Here is a 16,941-nt window from a genome sequence, read left to right as displayed (position 1 = left end):
ATTAAGAGGAAAGGCAAGAATTTGTTTTGGGGGTTTGGTATTTACTCTTAGATATTTTTGCATTTCTTAGCCCAACACTTACTCAAAGAATTAATGCATTCTATTACTTCTATTTCAGTGTAGGAATTTCCTTTAATAAGAGCAGCTAGCCTTTACCTTCACAAATATCAAACTCCACCCTGTAAAGCAAGATGCTCCACCCAAGCATGAAGCTTACATTTCCCAAATGTGATTTATATCAGAGTTGGGAATATATAGTATTTTTAAATGGAGATTTAATCCTGAAATATAAATGAAGTAGAGTCTGCAAAAGTATGCTTTCCCCCAAAAAATATTATAAATCATATTTCTCTAACGCAGAATTATCAAAAGTGTTACCTTTTCTAATATTAGTTTTCATCAGGTGTCCAGAGTGTTTTAAAGGCACTCCTTGCATTTTAGTTCCTGTACTTCCAAGTCTTCCTCTTCCTAATGGACTCCCATTCTGTTCCAAGCGCGCAATTTTGGCTGGTGGACCCTTTGGATCGCTTACATTGTTAGACATTTCTGAATGTTCTTTCCCCTGAGTTGCCTCGTTCAAATGATCCATACTCAGTCCCGCCTCTAAAGATCACCTGCCATGATTCAAAAAAAATATATGTTGTACACGTGTGCGCATATGTATACGTACACAGCCTGCACATGTACAGAGAGAGAGAGATGTACCATAAACTCATAAAGAAGAATAAATAACTATTTCAACTGGAAAGAAGATGCCTTTTTAAAAAAGAAACAAACTTATTCTCCAAAAGTGACCTCATACCGCAGTTTACAGAGAAATCGCATCATAATCTGGTGGAATTATTTTTTAAATGCTTACTAGAGTATTCCTTTAAAAAAATACATATCTTCAGAGATATTCTACTAAATCAGAGACAGACTGAAACTCATATAAATGATGACGGTTGTCAAGGTACATGCTCCAACACAGCTATTGTTACACATCTCACAGAAAGGTTTGTTATTAATCCTGGGTGTTTTTATTATGTTGAGAGAGACAGAGAAAGAAAAGGATTCTAGTGAAACATTTCTCAATCTAGTTGATTAAAAACATGGATGCACAACAGTAGAGAGATTGTTAAAACTTTAATTGAAGGAGCAACAGATTTATTAAAGATGTAGAATATTGTTCATTTACAATTCCTCCCCCCTTAAAAATAAAAGTTAAAAGAGAATTTAACATTTAGCTCTGGAAAGCAGTGGCGGGACATGGTTGCTTTTGAGTTTCCTAACCAATATTACACTATGAGTTTATCAACTTTTTTAAAAGTTCAAAATATGCATATGGATTTTTTTCAGATGTTCAGCTTTAAGGGTTAAATGAAGTAGCTTATTGAATTACGAAAAATAACTGAGAAGAGAAGGTAGCATCTCACAAAACATGATGCTGGGGAACAAAATAAGCCAAACAACCCAAACGCAATTTCTACAGTACTTTTGAAGCCCTTAAAAAAATAAAAAAAGCCCTGGGTAATGCTATGTTACGTGCTGGCACAGCTATTTGAAACCAAGATGCAGAAGTAATTTCTGTCTCAAATTAAGAAAAGGTATATGTTGCATGCTTTTATTTCCCTTTTTGTAAACTTTTGAAACCTCCATTCGTGAGTAGCAATTCCATTTAAATCCCTAAAAATCTCCCAAGCCTAGAACATAACAGAGCAAGTTTTGAGAATTTTTGACATTCATCAGAATCCATTTTACCAAATACATATTTAAATACACAAATTAAAAATCAGTAGATGAGAACAGAGACATCTTTCTGGTTCTGATTTCATTCATCAATACCGTTGTGACTGTTAGGTATTTTACCCTACCTTTCCCTGACTGAGAAAGGTGTGACTTCACTGACGATTATGTTATGTATATAAAATAATCACTAAGGACAGGTGATTAGACATTAATTTATGAGCTAGTATTTACATTAGTAAGTACAAATACTAATACTGGGGAAGTCTTACTTAGAAAGCCTAGTGTGAATCTGATAATTGCTACTTTCTTTCAGTTGCCTAGTAATTCAATATATTTTCTGTACATTTCATAGCAAAGTTATTAAAGCCTAAACATCTTGGGATTTTTGTACACACTTCTATGCCATTGATATACATGCCAGTGACAATTCTGTAAACTATTTTTTTCTTCTGTGAATATCATGCTGCTTTTCCCAATAGGGTGAAGAAAGAGGTAATATATGAATCTGAACATTTACAAGCAACCCCAAAAATGCCACTGAATAGCTGAAGTTCAGAAAATTGTTATTTTGCCTTATAAGGTGAGAGGCTAAGGTTTACCATTCATCCTGATCCCATCTGGCTTAGTTTGTGCACCTCACTATCAGTAAACGTGCCTATTTTAGCCACTTTTCAAAGAGATTTTTTTTCTTTTTACTCTAGTAACTGCAGCCTAAGCAAAGAATTACAGGCTCAAACCGTTAACATCTTCCGATGTTTCTGCCGATGCTAACATACTATAGGGCTGCTTTTCTGAGACTGGTCTCTCACAAGAATAAGAGGATTAACAAGAAAAAAAAAAAAAAGGGGGGGGGGAAGGGGAGGGGAGGGCAAAACCAAACCAAAAAAAGCCTTGAACAAGAAAATCCTTGTCACTTTTGGCAACTTCAGAAGTACTCTAAGGCACCGAGGTTCTTTGCTACAAAAAATATCTAGTCATCATGAGTCAGAATTGCACTACATCATATACAGTGAATAAAAGTGACAGATCACAGTTTAGTTAATACACCGACTACAACCAAAACACCAAATGGGTCATTTTCACTTGGCCTGAGAATACCCACCCATCGGCATCCTTTCCCTGCTTAGTCATCTTGTAAAAAGCTTTATGTTACAAAGCAAAATTACATGCACATAAAACACCTAATTTACTCATTTAAACTCCATGCCCAAGGCTAAAGTTCACTGAAACCTCAGTTTGGAATAGTGATGAGCAACAACCAGCGTGGCCTGCCCAGGAAGAGGGTTGCAGGGAAAGAAGAACTATCATCTCCGCCAGTTCTAGGCCAAGAGTTTTCCTGTGTTTCACATTTAGGCATCTTTCATAACCACAAGTTTTCATCACAAGGCACTAAGAGCACAATTTCAAGGCACTGTTTCCCAGAGACAGCGTACACGTACGGGCACACCGCACAATTTCTGAATGAGAGTCGGTGCAGTATCTCCTTTTGTCGCGATGTAACGCAGCCAGTATTATATTATTTCTTTCTCTCCTCCTGAATCAGCCCCCTCCCCATGCCTTTCCCCTCCTCTTCCCTCCCTCCCCCATAAAACCCCATAATCACATCTGAGAGAGGCTCCTCACTTATCCGTTCCATATGGCTCTCACAATCCAGGCCAAGCTTTCCCTGTGACCTTTTAAAGAGACAAAGAAGCAAAGTACTTATCTAGAAACAGAAACACTGCAGTTTTCTGAGTGAAATTAGCAAAACCGACCCGAAACTCACCACTTCAAAACTTGACAGCATATAAATAACAAAAACAAAGGAGGTTTCCTTTGCAGCCCGAGCTCTTGAAGAGGAAGAAGTTCAAGACTGATGTTTTCTAGGTTCCCCCCCCCCCCTTTGGGGAAGGGGGAGAGGGGGGGCAGCAGACCTGAGGACTACTTCCCCTAATATTCTCTTATTTTTTTTCTTTTTTTCCTTGTTGCTATTTTCCTCTAGGCGGGGAGGGGCAAAAAGAGATAGCGAGAAACAGAGTAGCCATGAGCAAAAATGGCAATGGACAAAAAACAGAGATTAAATATCTTTTACGAGAGAGCCAGTTTTCGAGGTTTAGTAACGGAGGAAGGAGCTGAAGATCAAATTGCTCAGACAAGTGTAACGCTCAAAACGAGGAATTCATCATCATCAAAAAAGATAAAGTAGCAGGTTAAAATTGAGGTGGAGGGTGACTTAAGTCTAGCTATCCTTTCAAAAATCAGACCAATGCGTACAGGAGCAAGTGAGAAAGGGGGGTATTAAAAAAAAAAAAAGGCAAAAAAAAAAAAAAGGCAGCTTTTCTATCCAGTGTGAAGAGCAGAAAGTCTACTTCTAGGTTGTCACTTACACTATTATTCTCCAATAGGCACCCAGAGGAGCAGCACACACAGAAGGAGCCCGCTCCCCTCCCCCTCCGCAAAAATACACACCGTAACAGCCCCCAAACTTTCTGCGGAAACCTCAGCCCCAGAGATCGCTACTGGAGATTACAAAAACAACAACAGGAAAAAAAAAGTGTAGAGAAAATTGCAGGGAAAGGCACGGAGATGGCACTTTGAATCTCGCCTTTGCGGTCCGGGGAGGGAAAAAAAAAAGAAGAAAAAAAAAAAAGGCAGAGAGGACCTGTCTCCTCTCATTTACGGGGGGCTGGTGTGCAAGAGGGAGGGAGCACACTGGGAGGCGGGGGGGAGAAAAAGAACAGAGGGAAGGAAGGAAACACACAAGGCACACCAGCACCACTACAAAAAGTGACGAGGGTTCACCCTCTCCGAGTCCAAAACCGGGAGGAATTAGAATTTAAAAACCCCAACCTTCTGTATTAAAAAAAAAAAAAACAAAACAAAAAAAAAACAAACAAAAAACCTCCAAAAAATTGGTTCTGCTTCAGCAAAGGAAAAAAAAATCTGGGAACTCCGAGAAGAGTTACTCGCCAGAAGGGATAAAAAATATAAAACAGAAAGGTTGCAAAAAGCCAACAACAACAAAAACCCAGCCAGCAGGAAAAAAAAAATAATAACTGAAAAAGAATAATAATGGTAGGCTTTGTTTTTTTTTGTCTATTTCTCCCCCCCCCCCCCCTTCTAATTCTCGCTTCCCCTGGCTGGCTACTATGGTTGTTATTTAGGCCGGTTTTGTGGTTGTTGCTGGATGTTACATGGATATATCGGTGTGTATGTGTGTCCCCGGACGGAGCTGCCTTGCTCTGCGCGCTCTCTCTCTCTCTCTCTCTCTCTTCCCCCCCCCCCCCCCTCCTCCTCTCCCTCTCTCTCTGTTTCTGTCCCCATTAAATTATTAGTTGACTCATCACTACTCCTCCTCCTCCTCCTGCTGCTGCCGCCGCCGCCGCCGCCGCCGCCGTCCCCTGCTCAGAGCCTCCTCTCCGCTACCGCTCGCTGCCGCTGCTGCCGCTGCTTCTTCTTCCTCCTCCTCATTTTAATACAAAATAACACCGAGGCCACCGGCTTTTTTTTTTTTTTTTTTTTTTTTTTTGTTTTTTTTTTTTTTTCCCACAGCCCTAGACGGGAAGAGGACGCAGGCTCCCTGCTGCTGCCCGGAGCCCTTCCCGACGGCCCCGGATCATCCGACGCGTCCTGGGAGAGAGAAAGCGGCAGAGGAAGAGGAGGAGGAGGTGGTGAAGGAGACAGGCGTGGGGGAAGGGAGGCCGGTGAGGACGAAGGGGAGGGGAGGTCGGCAGAAGCGAGGTGGCAGAGGGGGACCGCAGCGGGATGGGGGCGCCGGGCCCGGCCGGAGAAGGGTGGGGGATCGCCCGCCGCCGGCGGTAGGTGATCGGGGAGGGGGGGGGGGCGGGGTAAGAGGGCGTGCGGCTTCCGGGCGCGCACGAATTTGCAGCCAGCTGGGTGCGGGTGAGGCGGCCCTGCCTGCGCCGCTCATAATGCCCGCCGCGCAGACAGCGCGCCCCCTGCGCGCACGCACGCACATGGCAGATGGGGGCCTGCGGCGGAGGGGGGCGAGCCGGGGGGAGCGTGGTGTAGAGGGAACGGGGGGGAGAAGAGGAGGAGGAGGGGCGGCAGGGGTGAAGGCTGAACAATATCCTGCCGGCGCCGCCGAGCGCGCCCGCCGCGACAGCGCAGCCTCCGCCCTTCGGCGCGGAGCCTGCGCGGGCCGGGCCGCGGCAGGCAGGTGCACGGTGCGGAGCGGGGTTCTGAGGGGACTCTCAGGTCGCGGTGGCCACCGGGAAGCCCGCAGGCCACGCGGGGAGGGGGCAGCTTTTCCTGTCCCACTCTCTTCGGTGCCAGCCGAGGTGGAAGGAAAGCACCGGGCGCGCTTCGGAAAGGCGGCAAAGGTCGGGGAAAACTGCCCCCGTTCATCGGAGGGCAGCCCCCCGCCGGGGTGAGGCGGCGGGCGCCGCGGCTCGCCGGACAGCATTCCCGAGGGGACAGTAATGCATCGCCCCGCGTCCGTAAGGGTGAGATCCCCATCACTCCAGACGCGGGATGTCACAAAAGTGTCGCCGCGGCGTGTCGACAGTGCGGGAGGGAAACCGCCCGAAAGAGGTGCGAGCAGGAGGTGGTAACTATTGACAAACCAACCGAGTGCGAGACAGACATAACTTTTTTCCCATCATGCACCTGGAAAAAAAAGTAACCCAACGAGATTAACTTGAATGCAACAAGTTTGTACAAGCTACGAGATAAGAGAAAAATTAAACTTTCTTTATTGATAAAATGTGTAGCGTTTGAATATGCCATGTCTAAAAGGGAAGCTGCATCATCAGCCACAGGAGATGTGAGTTATTGCACAGGCGGACATATAGCCAAAGCGTTTAGGGTAGTTACTTTAAAACAAGCAAACAACAAAAAAGCAACAAAAATGCCCATAACAAACTGCACGTACACACTCAAAGCAGCAGCAGAAGTAGGCAAACAGGGAGGTGAGCACCAGTTCTGTAACACACAAAATAGCACGGCCTCTAAACAAAGAAAAGGTGAATCAATGAATCTATGAAGAACAAAATTATCACTACACATACATCACTAACTATAAAAGAAGAGGAATGCAGTGGGACTGGGTAAAGAAACAAGCTCACATTTACTGAAATAAGTATAGAGAGCATGCAGGAAAAAAGAAAATGGTAATAGGGTGAAATACGTTCAATATTTATCACATTCAGCAATGCACAAAATAGATTATAATCTCAGACGCAAAGAAATGCAACACTGAAAAATGAACCCACTGTTACATAATAGTGTTACTCAAAGCTGAGCGAGTGGTGGTGGCACGTACGTAGGAAACACAAAAAGTTGTACCTATGTCGCGTGTACTGAGAAAGGTTACTAAGATTGTTTCCAAGAATGATGAAAAGGAGGGGAAAAAAAAAAAACAAGAAACATGTTTCACAAAGAAAAACAAGGGAAAATATAGATGACATCTTCTAAACCATATGATCAAGGGATAACTGCTTAGCAGGTTGTTTATTTAGAAACTGATCTTTTTCCAACAAGATAGATTGAGCATTTTTCAGTGTCTGACAAAAAAATACAGACATAAAAAGAAAAGGAAAAAAAGGGAATGTTTATTTCCCAGTATGTTCAAATATTTGGAGGAAAACCGGTGGTAACTGGTTGAATTCACACTTTGAAAGTGCAAGTAAAATGTCCACATTGTATCATTTTTCATCCTCTTCAGGAGAGCCTGATACACAGTAAACTTCAGCAGTGAGCAGGACTGACCTCTAAAGAGGAAAATCATGAAGGATGAGAGTTTCAGCCTGCACTAGGTTGCCTGCAGCCTAATGGTGGGAGAGGGCATTGAAGGTAATTTTTGAGGGATGTGGAGCTGATTAGAATAGAGCAGATATTTACAAATATGATTTGGAACAAAACCAGTACCTCATAAAAATGCTTTAAAGATATGACTGTAACCAAAAAAAAAAAAAAAGAAAGAAAAAAGGAAGGAACCAGAAAACAAATAAACAACCCCCCAAATGAAACAGCAACATTTAAGTCTGCTCTAAAATAACCTTTGCTTTGGTGTTCACAAACAATTTTCTTCATGGTCAAAAAAAGTCCAATGTTAAGATTAAAATAAAGTTATTAATCTAAAAAGCAGAGACAGTGAATTAAAGGAGCAGGGAGATAACAATCTGATAATACGGGAGCACAGAAGGCCTAATAATGATATTATTACGCACACTAACCAAACACTGACAAACAAATATTCTGTTAATTATATAATCATGCATATGCTTCCTATGCTTGAGCTACATGATTATGGAAAACAACTCTCTTCTTGAAACTGCATATATGTGCTAAATCTTATAAACTCCCTACAAAATGGATTAATCTAATTCCCCTACACCACTTATGCCTGATAAAGTATTTACTACAGGCTTGAAAGGTTGAGCATGGAAGCCTTGCTTTGACTAAGAAGCACGAGTTACTGAAGGCTGCTATGTCTTGACGTATAGACAACAATCAGATATCTCTTATCAATACCAAACTGCTTGGAATAAATTCAAGATACAGATATCTGATTTTCATTTGACCTATTCCAATTTGCACTTCACTGTGTCAACTTTGATATTAAAATGTTCCACTAGAATAAAGATATTTATAATAAAAACATATATAAAGAACAGAAGATGAATAGATATTGTCATGGATACATATGCAGGCAATCATTTAAACATGCAGCAATGGTAACGTCACATTTTTCATAGTTTCTAGTCAACATTCAGCAGACAAATATATGCTTAATAAAGCTTATTAATCCTTAATAAAGTTGCTGCACTGTGTTTATGATATATAAATGTATTTTGCAGCAGGTTGTGTTGAAATGAGACAAATACTTTAAAAGTTGGACTGTGTTTTTTAATCCCACAGTGAATTAATTCTCGAGCATCAGTCTCAGTAGCTGCAAAACAATACAAATTCTCCAGTGCAGCATGCTGCCTCGGTGCCTTCTAAGGTCTCTATTCCAATCTTTTCTTGTTCAAAATAAATTGGGAAATATGGGCCCAAATCTTGAGGCTTGGCTCTTGTGCAACACAAACAGAAGTGACCTGGCAGCAGAGCAAAACCAGCATGTCTGTGTATTCTCTTTTATCAGATTTCTTTGGGGAGATCAGGCTGATTGGGTTTTATACATATATACTTCTGACAACTCTGCAGCCATTTGTGTAACTCATGAGCCCCAGCTCACTCTGGAGGTAATGCAGAGCTGTGCAGCAGCAGTGGGACTACCAGGAAACTCACTTTTGTGGGGATATGAATATTCCCCACTGCAAGGGGTGATGTGTGCACATCTAGGGCTAACAGTAATTGGTGGATAGCAAAGCAGTGAAAATACCAATCTGTCTGAAGGTAAACATCTATGGAAAAAAGCTGGATGTATTCCCAGTGGGCTTGTGCCTAATTGCCACCTGGGTTAGATAGAAGTGAGGGTTAAGGGGAAGGATGCGCCCCGCTGTCCTTTCCCACAGCTGTCTATCTGTGCACAGTCACCACCATGATGTGGACCCAGCCCCACGGCCCTATAAGTTTTGCACCTCTGATTAAAGTTGTTTTATTTTCTCCTCAGACTGACTTCCCCTCTCTTTTGCCCTGAACAACAATAGCTGTCCAATATTGTTCAAACACTTAACCAACCTGACTGCGGCAATCTCAATTTACATACGACCCAAGAATCCAATGCGCACCAATGTGAATCACAGCATTCTGTGACATCCCCCACACTGAACTCAAAAGTTACATACCAACCTAGATTTTTTTTTTTTTGACTGCAACCTGCCCCAGCCTGGATAGGATGCCTGTCAAAAAGCAAAAGTGCTATGAAATGAAATTCATAGCACTGAAAGGCATCACACACAAGCTGTTGTCCCCTCTCACATTTTGCATGAGCAATTTCTGCTCGTTTGTGTTCTCTCACACACGATGTCCTCAAACAGTTACGTAAAATGAATATTTAACTTGCGATAGTCAGCTGTATTGAACTGCACTTAATTGCTTATTAAGTGAAGTAAATTACCCTTACCATATTCGTCAGAGGTGAAAAACCTACATATATGGCTACATGTAGTGCATTCATTAGTTTATGGACCCCAAATCCCTTGGAAAGTATCAGATATCTACACAGTGTCCCATGGTGCAGCATTTTGTAGCTGGATGTCTCAGCTAGCTTGCAGATATGTAAAATCATGTACAAACAGACATCTCCCTATTGATTGCCTCTGTGACGAGGCTCGTTTACTCCCGCAAACATTTTCTGCAGTGTATTTCAATCACGTAATCTTTTTTTGAAAGGAGTTGAATAAGAATATGCAAAATGTGGTTCTGGATAAAACAAGTTACTTTTAGTCAAACTACTGCACCATTTTGCTTAAGTCTCTTTCATAGCTGTATGCCTATTTTGACTAAGATGCTTGTATAATTGAAGCAAATACATACATTTTCTGATGTGGCCCCAGAAGTCATTTTAGTTTGTTCCTTGGTGCCAAATGAGTCACAGAAGGAAAACCATGGAGTAAAACCCAACAAAACTGGTATGATGAACTGAAGGGAGAACATGACTGCTAATGAGAATAGAAAGTCTTTCACCTCTGGTTGCTACAAGAAATCCTAGCTGGTTAAAAGTCTAATAGATGGGTGTCCACTTCCCCATAAATGATCACAGCAATGAATATTAACAGATTAATCACATAAATCTTAATCTGTGGTTGCACAGTCTCTACTTGCTATATGGACAAGTGGGGTTCACTTCCTAAACATACTGGCATTGCAACTACCATAGACGCTATTATTGAATATAAGGCAATATTTTTTATGAGTGTGGATTTCAGAACTACTTTGAATAGAAAGCTTAAACTTTAAAAAAAAAAGTATTTTGTAGATGTAGTAGACTAGATCCTTGGTATGTCATGCTTGTAATTTCCATGTGGCAGCTACAGTTCTTTTTTGTGCCACAAGAAAGGACAAATGAAAAAAAGCAATAGAACTTTATATAATAGTATTTATTGCAATTAGGCAGCTGGAAGAAAGGAGGAAAGCTGGCATCTTAGGACCAGCCAAGTTACCTGTGTCTTAAGTATATGTTCAGCAGGTCACTAATTTCAGAGCTTTCTCCCCAGAGGTATAATTTTTAGGCCTATCATATGAAGACGTTTAATGTGGGACATGAGAACATGAAAAAAGAGTGGTTCCTGTTGAAACCCTGATCATCATAGCACTAGATAACTCTTAGGCATGAGACAGGCAAATAATTGTTACCTAAAAGAAGAGTCAGTTGGTAAACAGGTTATTTTAGGGATGTGTGCAAGTAGAAGCTCTATTAATTTAATAGTGTGTAAACCGTGATCCCCAGACATATAAATCTGTAGTTTCAGTTATTTTTGCTTGTTAAAACAAAGATACACCACATTATCTCCAAGGCGGTTTGTAATGTTGATGGATTCTGCTTCTCTTCCCTTTCCTAGCTCCATCACTCCACCCACTGCATTTTTTCCCTAATTTGATCCAACAATTCTAGGTGAGGATGAATTTCACACAGCCCAAGCAAAGCTGCACATTATGGTAGAAAACAGTCTGAACCACTGTGCTTAGCACTACAGAGGATTATTCCAGCATTATTAGCTAGAGCTTAGATGCTTATGCCATCAAGCTCAAACCACAGTGACTTCTTACATAGGAATATTTTATCAACGGGACAATTATCTTTTCTTTCGCCTGATAATATGAACAAAATCTACTGACAAAAATTGAAAACATGGAAGAGTTTAGGTCTAAGAAAATGGTTAGAACTGATTGATGACTTGAACTATATCAAACTTTCATTATGAAACCCAAAACCACATGAAATGTCCTGTTTCCAGTTTCATTGTTAACTCAGAACTCTGCCCAGGTTCTGCTACGCATTTTCTAAGGTTCAAAACCTTTTAAGTAAAACTGTGCCTCTAATTATGGCCAAACGTGGCAGGAGTCAATATTCATTGTACATAAAATACGTGCAAAATGTCTGGGTTTGGTGCAAAACAAATTGGAAGTTGGTGGGTTTGGCCGAATTCTCTTTTTCTTCTAGGGCTCCTTCCCATCTCAAACTGAAATGATTCCACAATAACAAAGACAAAGTGAATGAGTCTTTCACAGTCCTTTTCAGCAGCAATTAGCTGCTAATACTCACAGTTCTTTTAAGAAACAAGGTACCTGTTAATATTCAGGTATAACATAAAAAGGTTTCGAATATGCAGTGTCACTGAGACAAAGGTCACTTTTACATGTGTTGGAGTGCACTTAGTTTAAGTGCAAACAACATAAGGCAAAACCAAGTCACTTCAAAATGCTACTCCAAGTAAAACAACTACATTTATAGATTTCCAGCTAAGTGGATACAACAGAAGCAAACATAGAGAGAGCAGCAGTTGGGAACCCACCAGAATATAGTATTTTTAGGTTAAAATTAGGTTAATACTTATGACAGTTCATTTATACTCATGCAAACACTGGAAGAAAATGCCTGAATAGGTGTGTAAAAATTACTTTCCGCATTAAATAAAAGAATTTGGATGAAAAGTTTGCATTTTATGTTGAGATAAGAAAAGCCGGGTAAGAAGAAACTGAGGCATGTACATGAAGTTTCACAGCTGAGCTTCAAATGCAATAGAAGAAATAACATTTGAAACTAATTATTTTCACATTGTCCATGTTAATTTCCTTAGGATCTCTTCTATATAATTTGCTTCTGCCAGGTTGTACTACAGACTCTCCTGTGTTAGATTTTTTTGCTTCACAAACGTTGGTAAGATGCTCAAGAGAAATTCTGAAGTATTCTGCTCACGAAAAAGCTGCGGTGCATTCTCTCAAGTAATTTTTCTTTTATAGTTATACAGATGGAAAATAACCCCGCACCACATCTGAAAATGTGCTGCTTCAAAGGTAGGTGGAGGCAGGTGAAGAAATGCTCAAAATTATTGAAGCCATAGAAGAATAATGTCCAAATCAACTTAGCCCTGTTTCTGAAACATGGGACACCTTCAAATATCGGAGTCCCTCAGCACACTGCCATGAACAAACCAGACAAAGACCCTGTCATCTCACATCTAAGCCCATGCTTAAAGCACTTTTACGTATTTTTGTGTGAAAAGAGAAAGAAAACATATTTCCCTCCTTTTTTACTTAATACCAACTGGTTGTTGCTGTGGGCATATCACAAAGGGTTATAATTCTTTTTGCTTAATTTAGGTCTAGTGAAATTTTTTCCATGTCCAAATGAAATATTATGCCCAGTCCATACGGAACTTTTTAATAAAAAGCAGTAAAGCAATCTGCTTCATTGTCAAATGATTGAAAGAAATTTAATTAATGCCTTTGGAGGGAACGCCTATATAAGTATCACAATCACAAGAATGCGCATATATGCATATATGAATACATATGCACAGCCACAGTCTACCCTGTTGCTTTAATATTATAACACTATAGGCCAGGAGCAACTGAAGGCAGAAGAGAACTCATAGAATTTAAAATATCCTGCTGACACAATTTTAAGGTTAAATGACATTGTGTAATTTATTAGAAGATTAAATGCTGGCTTCATCACAGGACAATTTAGCCCTAGAAAAGGGAAGCAGTATAGAATGCTCACAGACAAACAAATTAAAAATAGTAAGCTATAAACAGGGGAAAATGAGTTTATGCCACACCGACAAAACCAAAAAGAAACAAAAAAACCCAAACCCAAGAAGCAAAAAAACACAAAGATGCATGAAAAGCAGTATGCTATGTTAGATGTTTATCTATACATAAGAGACAGGTGTCACAAAAACAAAACAAAAAAATCATGAAGCTAAAGAGAAACTTTAACTCACCAGTTTCCATCTGTTATATCTGAATTCATGCATAATTGATTATCCATGACTGGTAAGTTCTTTTTTTTCACTAGCCTAACACAGTTTTCTAAACATTATGTGATAAATCACCACCAAAGTAAAGGGTGTTTGAGAAACCGTAAGGGCAGAATAAAAATTTTTTAATGAAAAATAACATGTCAGTTAATAATAGAGCTGACCTATGTTTAAGAGAGAAATTTTAATCATGTGCATATTAAATATTAATAACCTATTCTGTTATTGTTATAATAAGGTTAAGTAAGCTTCTCCATGCTTAAGGAAAGAGAAAAAGTAGGAATATCTAACAGTGAAAAAAAAGCGCTGAGAAGCAGAGACATAAGGAAAATGTGTCAACAATAAACAAGAGGAAATGAGAAAGAAGGAAAAGATGAAGGTGGAAACTAATCTCTATGTGTCATTATGACTGCCAGAGTACTGGCAAAGAAGCAGCATCCTTTTATTTCAATTTTAATCATTTCTGAATTTTAATACCCTGCTCCTTTTGTAATTCTCCTGGCATTCCCTATATGCATCCATCCCAGCCAAAACACCAGTGTAAATTAAATGGCACGCAACCACACCACTGATGTAGTTCTCCCAGTAGAACCAATTGAGTGACCAAAAAGCAGAGAAGGTATGACTACTTTGTGTCCCTGTAGACCATGGGCCAATTAAGTGACTTAATGTTCTTCAATTCCTTTAATTTTGAAAAGAAGGGCAGTGGTTAGGTAACCCAGCAATATAGAGCCATTAAAAAAAAATAAAGCAAGCCAGTAGTAATACAATAATCAGTGACCATCAGGGCCTGGAAAAATGAGTTTGCTCTCACTGGCACTAAGGAGCATCACATGATTATTTAATTACAGCTCTAATTTTTGTCTCGTGGATGGCAACATATCAACAATTAATAGGGCAAATAGAGGAGACTGCATTTTTAAAGAGACAGAACCTATGTGAAATATTGCTTGGAAATGCAATTTATCAGACAGTATAATGCTTCTTAAGGCATATCTGTCATCATGACACACATAAAAAAATGTACTGGTTCAATTTTCTTGTGTGGTGCGTATAAAATTCTTCTGGAATGCTTACAAAATAGTAACTACACCTATGAGTATCCTAATTATCATTTTAAGTGGCAATGCAGTAGTTAGTTTCTTGTAGGACATGAAGTCCAAATAAAGGAAGTATTGGAATCACAAGCCTCAAATATAAAATGTTATCACAAAATTATTACATCCTTTATCTTATAAAGATTGTAACAAAATTCTTCAGGGATGGCCAAAAAGATTATGGTATTCGGCAAGTCAAATGGAGAAAAAAAGAAAGAAAGAGAAAGTCAAAAAAGTCAAAATACAGTCAATGGGACAAAGATTGATTTTGATTGACTGACTTTACCGTTTTTCTCACAAAACATACTGAAACTAAGGGCTCCGCACCAGTATTGTACCCTTTCTGCACAGTGCTGCTAGGTAAGAAGTGAAAAACAAAACCCAAAAGAGGACATGCATGTGATCAGTTGCAAAGCTCTACTCTAAAAAGCTGGATGCAGTTCCCCTTATGCTTCATCCTGCAGTGACCGCAATTCAAAACATAGGGAACTATGGGAAATTCAGTACATGGAAGTGCAGCACTTCTCACAAGCTTCACAATTACAGGAATTCACAAATGTATCAAGAGAAAAACTCTAATTTTATGTCCCTGATTTTTTTTTGCAAATGTACTCACTTTTCCACAGTGATGTGTGGACCAGGTTACGGATGCTGTAAATTATCCAGAATATATTTCATGCAATATTCAATATCTGAAGATAGGAAAGCCGAGCTCCAGATTTCCTCTAAACATTAAACTGTACATATGAAAGCCCCACCAAACTACTCTTAGGTATCTCTTTTTAATCTTATTTCTCAATATACAACTTAAACATGCTTTTTCATTTGGTATTCTAAAATCTATCTCTTGAACAAGCAAACAAATGCTGAAAAAAAAAAAAAGCTGAACTTCAAGAAGTTTAGCTACAGAAGAAATACTATTGCAGTAAATGCCCCCTTCCTCCTGAAAATTGTGAAATTAAGTTGTTTTCATTGAAGACATTAACATTCTGGATTGGAGATCTTAATCTATAATCTTGAAAAGAAAGCTGGCAAGCAAGAGCTTGTATGTAAAAGTATATATCATTCTTTTTATGCACTGGTTACTATACAGATAACATGTCTCACAAAGACTGTAATTAAATGTCTAGTGCCGAAGTAACACTAAAAAGCATACAGTATTATTATATTACAATGAATCCTTAGAAGCTAAAACTGTCATTTTTTTTTAAGTTTTAAGATGCCTTTAATTATTCTTGAGACTTCTTACGTTTATCAAGGAAGCCCACCTATGATGAAAAGCGTTAATGATTTAAAGTCTTTCTAATACAGCTCTCCACAAAAATATTAATTTAGACTTTGATTATAAACATTTTAAAACTCACTCTGCAATTTCTCTCCACTTTGTTTTTGCCTTTGGTCTTTCTGTGAGTTTGCGTGCATGTACTCCCTCTCCCACTCTCTCTCCCCTCCTCTCTTTCTGTCTTTTATTTAGCATGTTACAATCGGGAATACAAGGCATGTATTATATTTAGGATTTTTCTCCTGGTCACTGAAAATGTTTTTAATTAACTGGCTGTTACAAACATATATATTCTAAGTGCAGCTACTGAAAAGCTACCACCTTTGTCGCACCTTTGCATGTGGGTACGAGTTCAGAGCAGAAATTCTTTGCACTTGTGCTGTACAACGTTTTTCACTGTAGGAGTGATTTACAAATATAAAGAATTAATTCATCCTTCAATGTTCTGTGAAACATACATATTACTAATTTCATAGCTGAGCAAATAAACTCGGGGCATATTAAGGCCGCATTTATGCAGGGATTATGTGCTGCATCTTTATTTTTTTCATATAAAGTTGTGAGTGCTGAGCATTTTCAAAATCGTCATTAATGACTACAAACACGGCACGGTCAGTTATTTACCCAAGATCACATTTTTGTCAGGGCTGAAACCAGAATCAGGAGTCCAGACACACAAAAAAGATTACAGGTATATGCGATGCGAGTGCATCACCACTTCTAGCGAGCAGCAAGTGGAACAACACACAAATGATTGCTACTGGCCAAATAAATCCTGTCAGAGCAGGATCCTGGGAAGATGAGATGCACTCGAGGTTTAAAGCACCTCCCTTATCTCCTCAGATCATATCATGTCATAATGTGCCAAGGGAAAGAGATAGAGCAGGTAGTCACTAGGAATTATGCGAGGCCAACAGAGCCAACACATGGCCCATCCCGATGTCTGCACCCTGGTGTAGCT

At 39.7% G+C, this 16,941-nt stretch overlaps 1 protein-coding gene across 8 annotated transcripts in view; it reads right to left on the bottom strand.

Annotated features, from left to right (window-relative positions):
- SATB1 (SATB homeobox 1) overlaps positions 1-16,941 on the bottom strand; it is a 92,353-nt gene that overhangs the window by 69,812 nt on the left and 5,600 nt on the right. For 5 of the 8 annotated variants that reach the window (XM_057424940.1, XM_057424945.1, XM_057424946.1 and 2 more), the window contains exons 1-2: positions 3,494-3,968; positions 379-614 (exon numbers count right to left, since the gene is read on the bottom strand). In XM_057424940.1, coding sequence (XP_057280923.1) covers positions 379-589 — 211 coding nt within the window. In that variant the 5' untranslated portion in view covers positions 590-614; positions 3,494-3,968. Of the gene's footprint in view, positions 1-378; positions 615-3,331; positions 3,402-3,493; positions 3,969-16,941 lie in introns of those variants that run through there. The other 3 variants (XM_057424943.1, XM_057424944.1, XM_057424941.1) reach the window with 3 other exon arrangements.

Source organism: Pezoporus wallicus, unplaced genomic scaffold (genome assembly GCF_028554395.1).
Source record: "Pezoporus wallicus isolate ANWC-B61680 ecotype Strahan unplaced genomic scaffold, APGP_CSIRO_Pwel_v1 contig_3181, whole genome shotgun sequence".
In the NCBI taxonomy this organism is placed as follows: Eukaryota; Metazoa; Chordata; class Aves; order Psittaciformes; family Psittacidae; genus Pezoporus; species Pezoporus wallicus.
The sequence above is the reverse complement of the archived record's forward strand: the minus strand, read 5'-3'. Positions and strand labels throughout refer to the sequence as shown.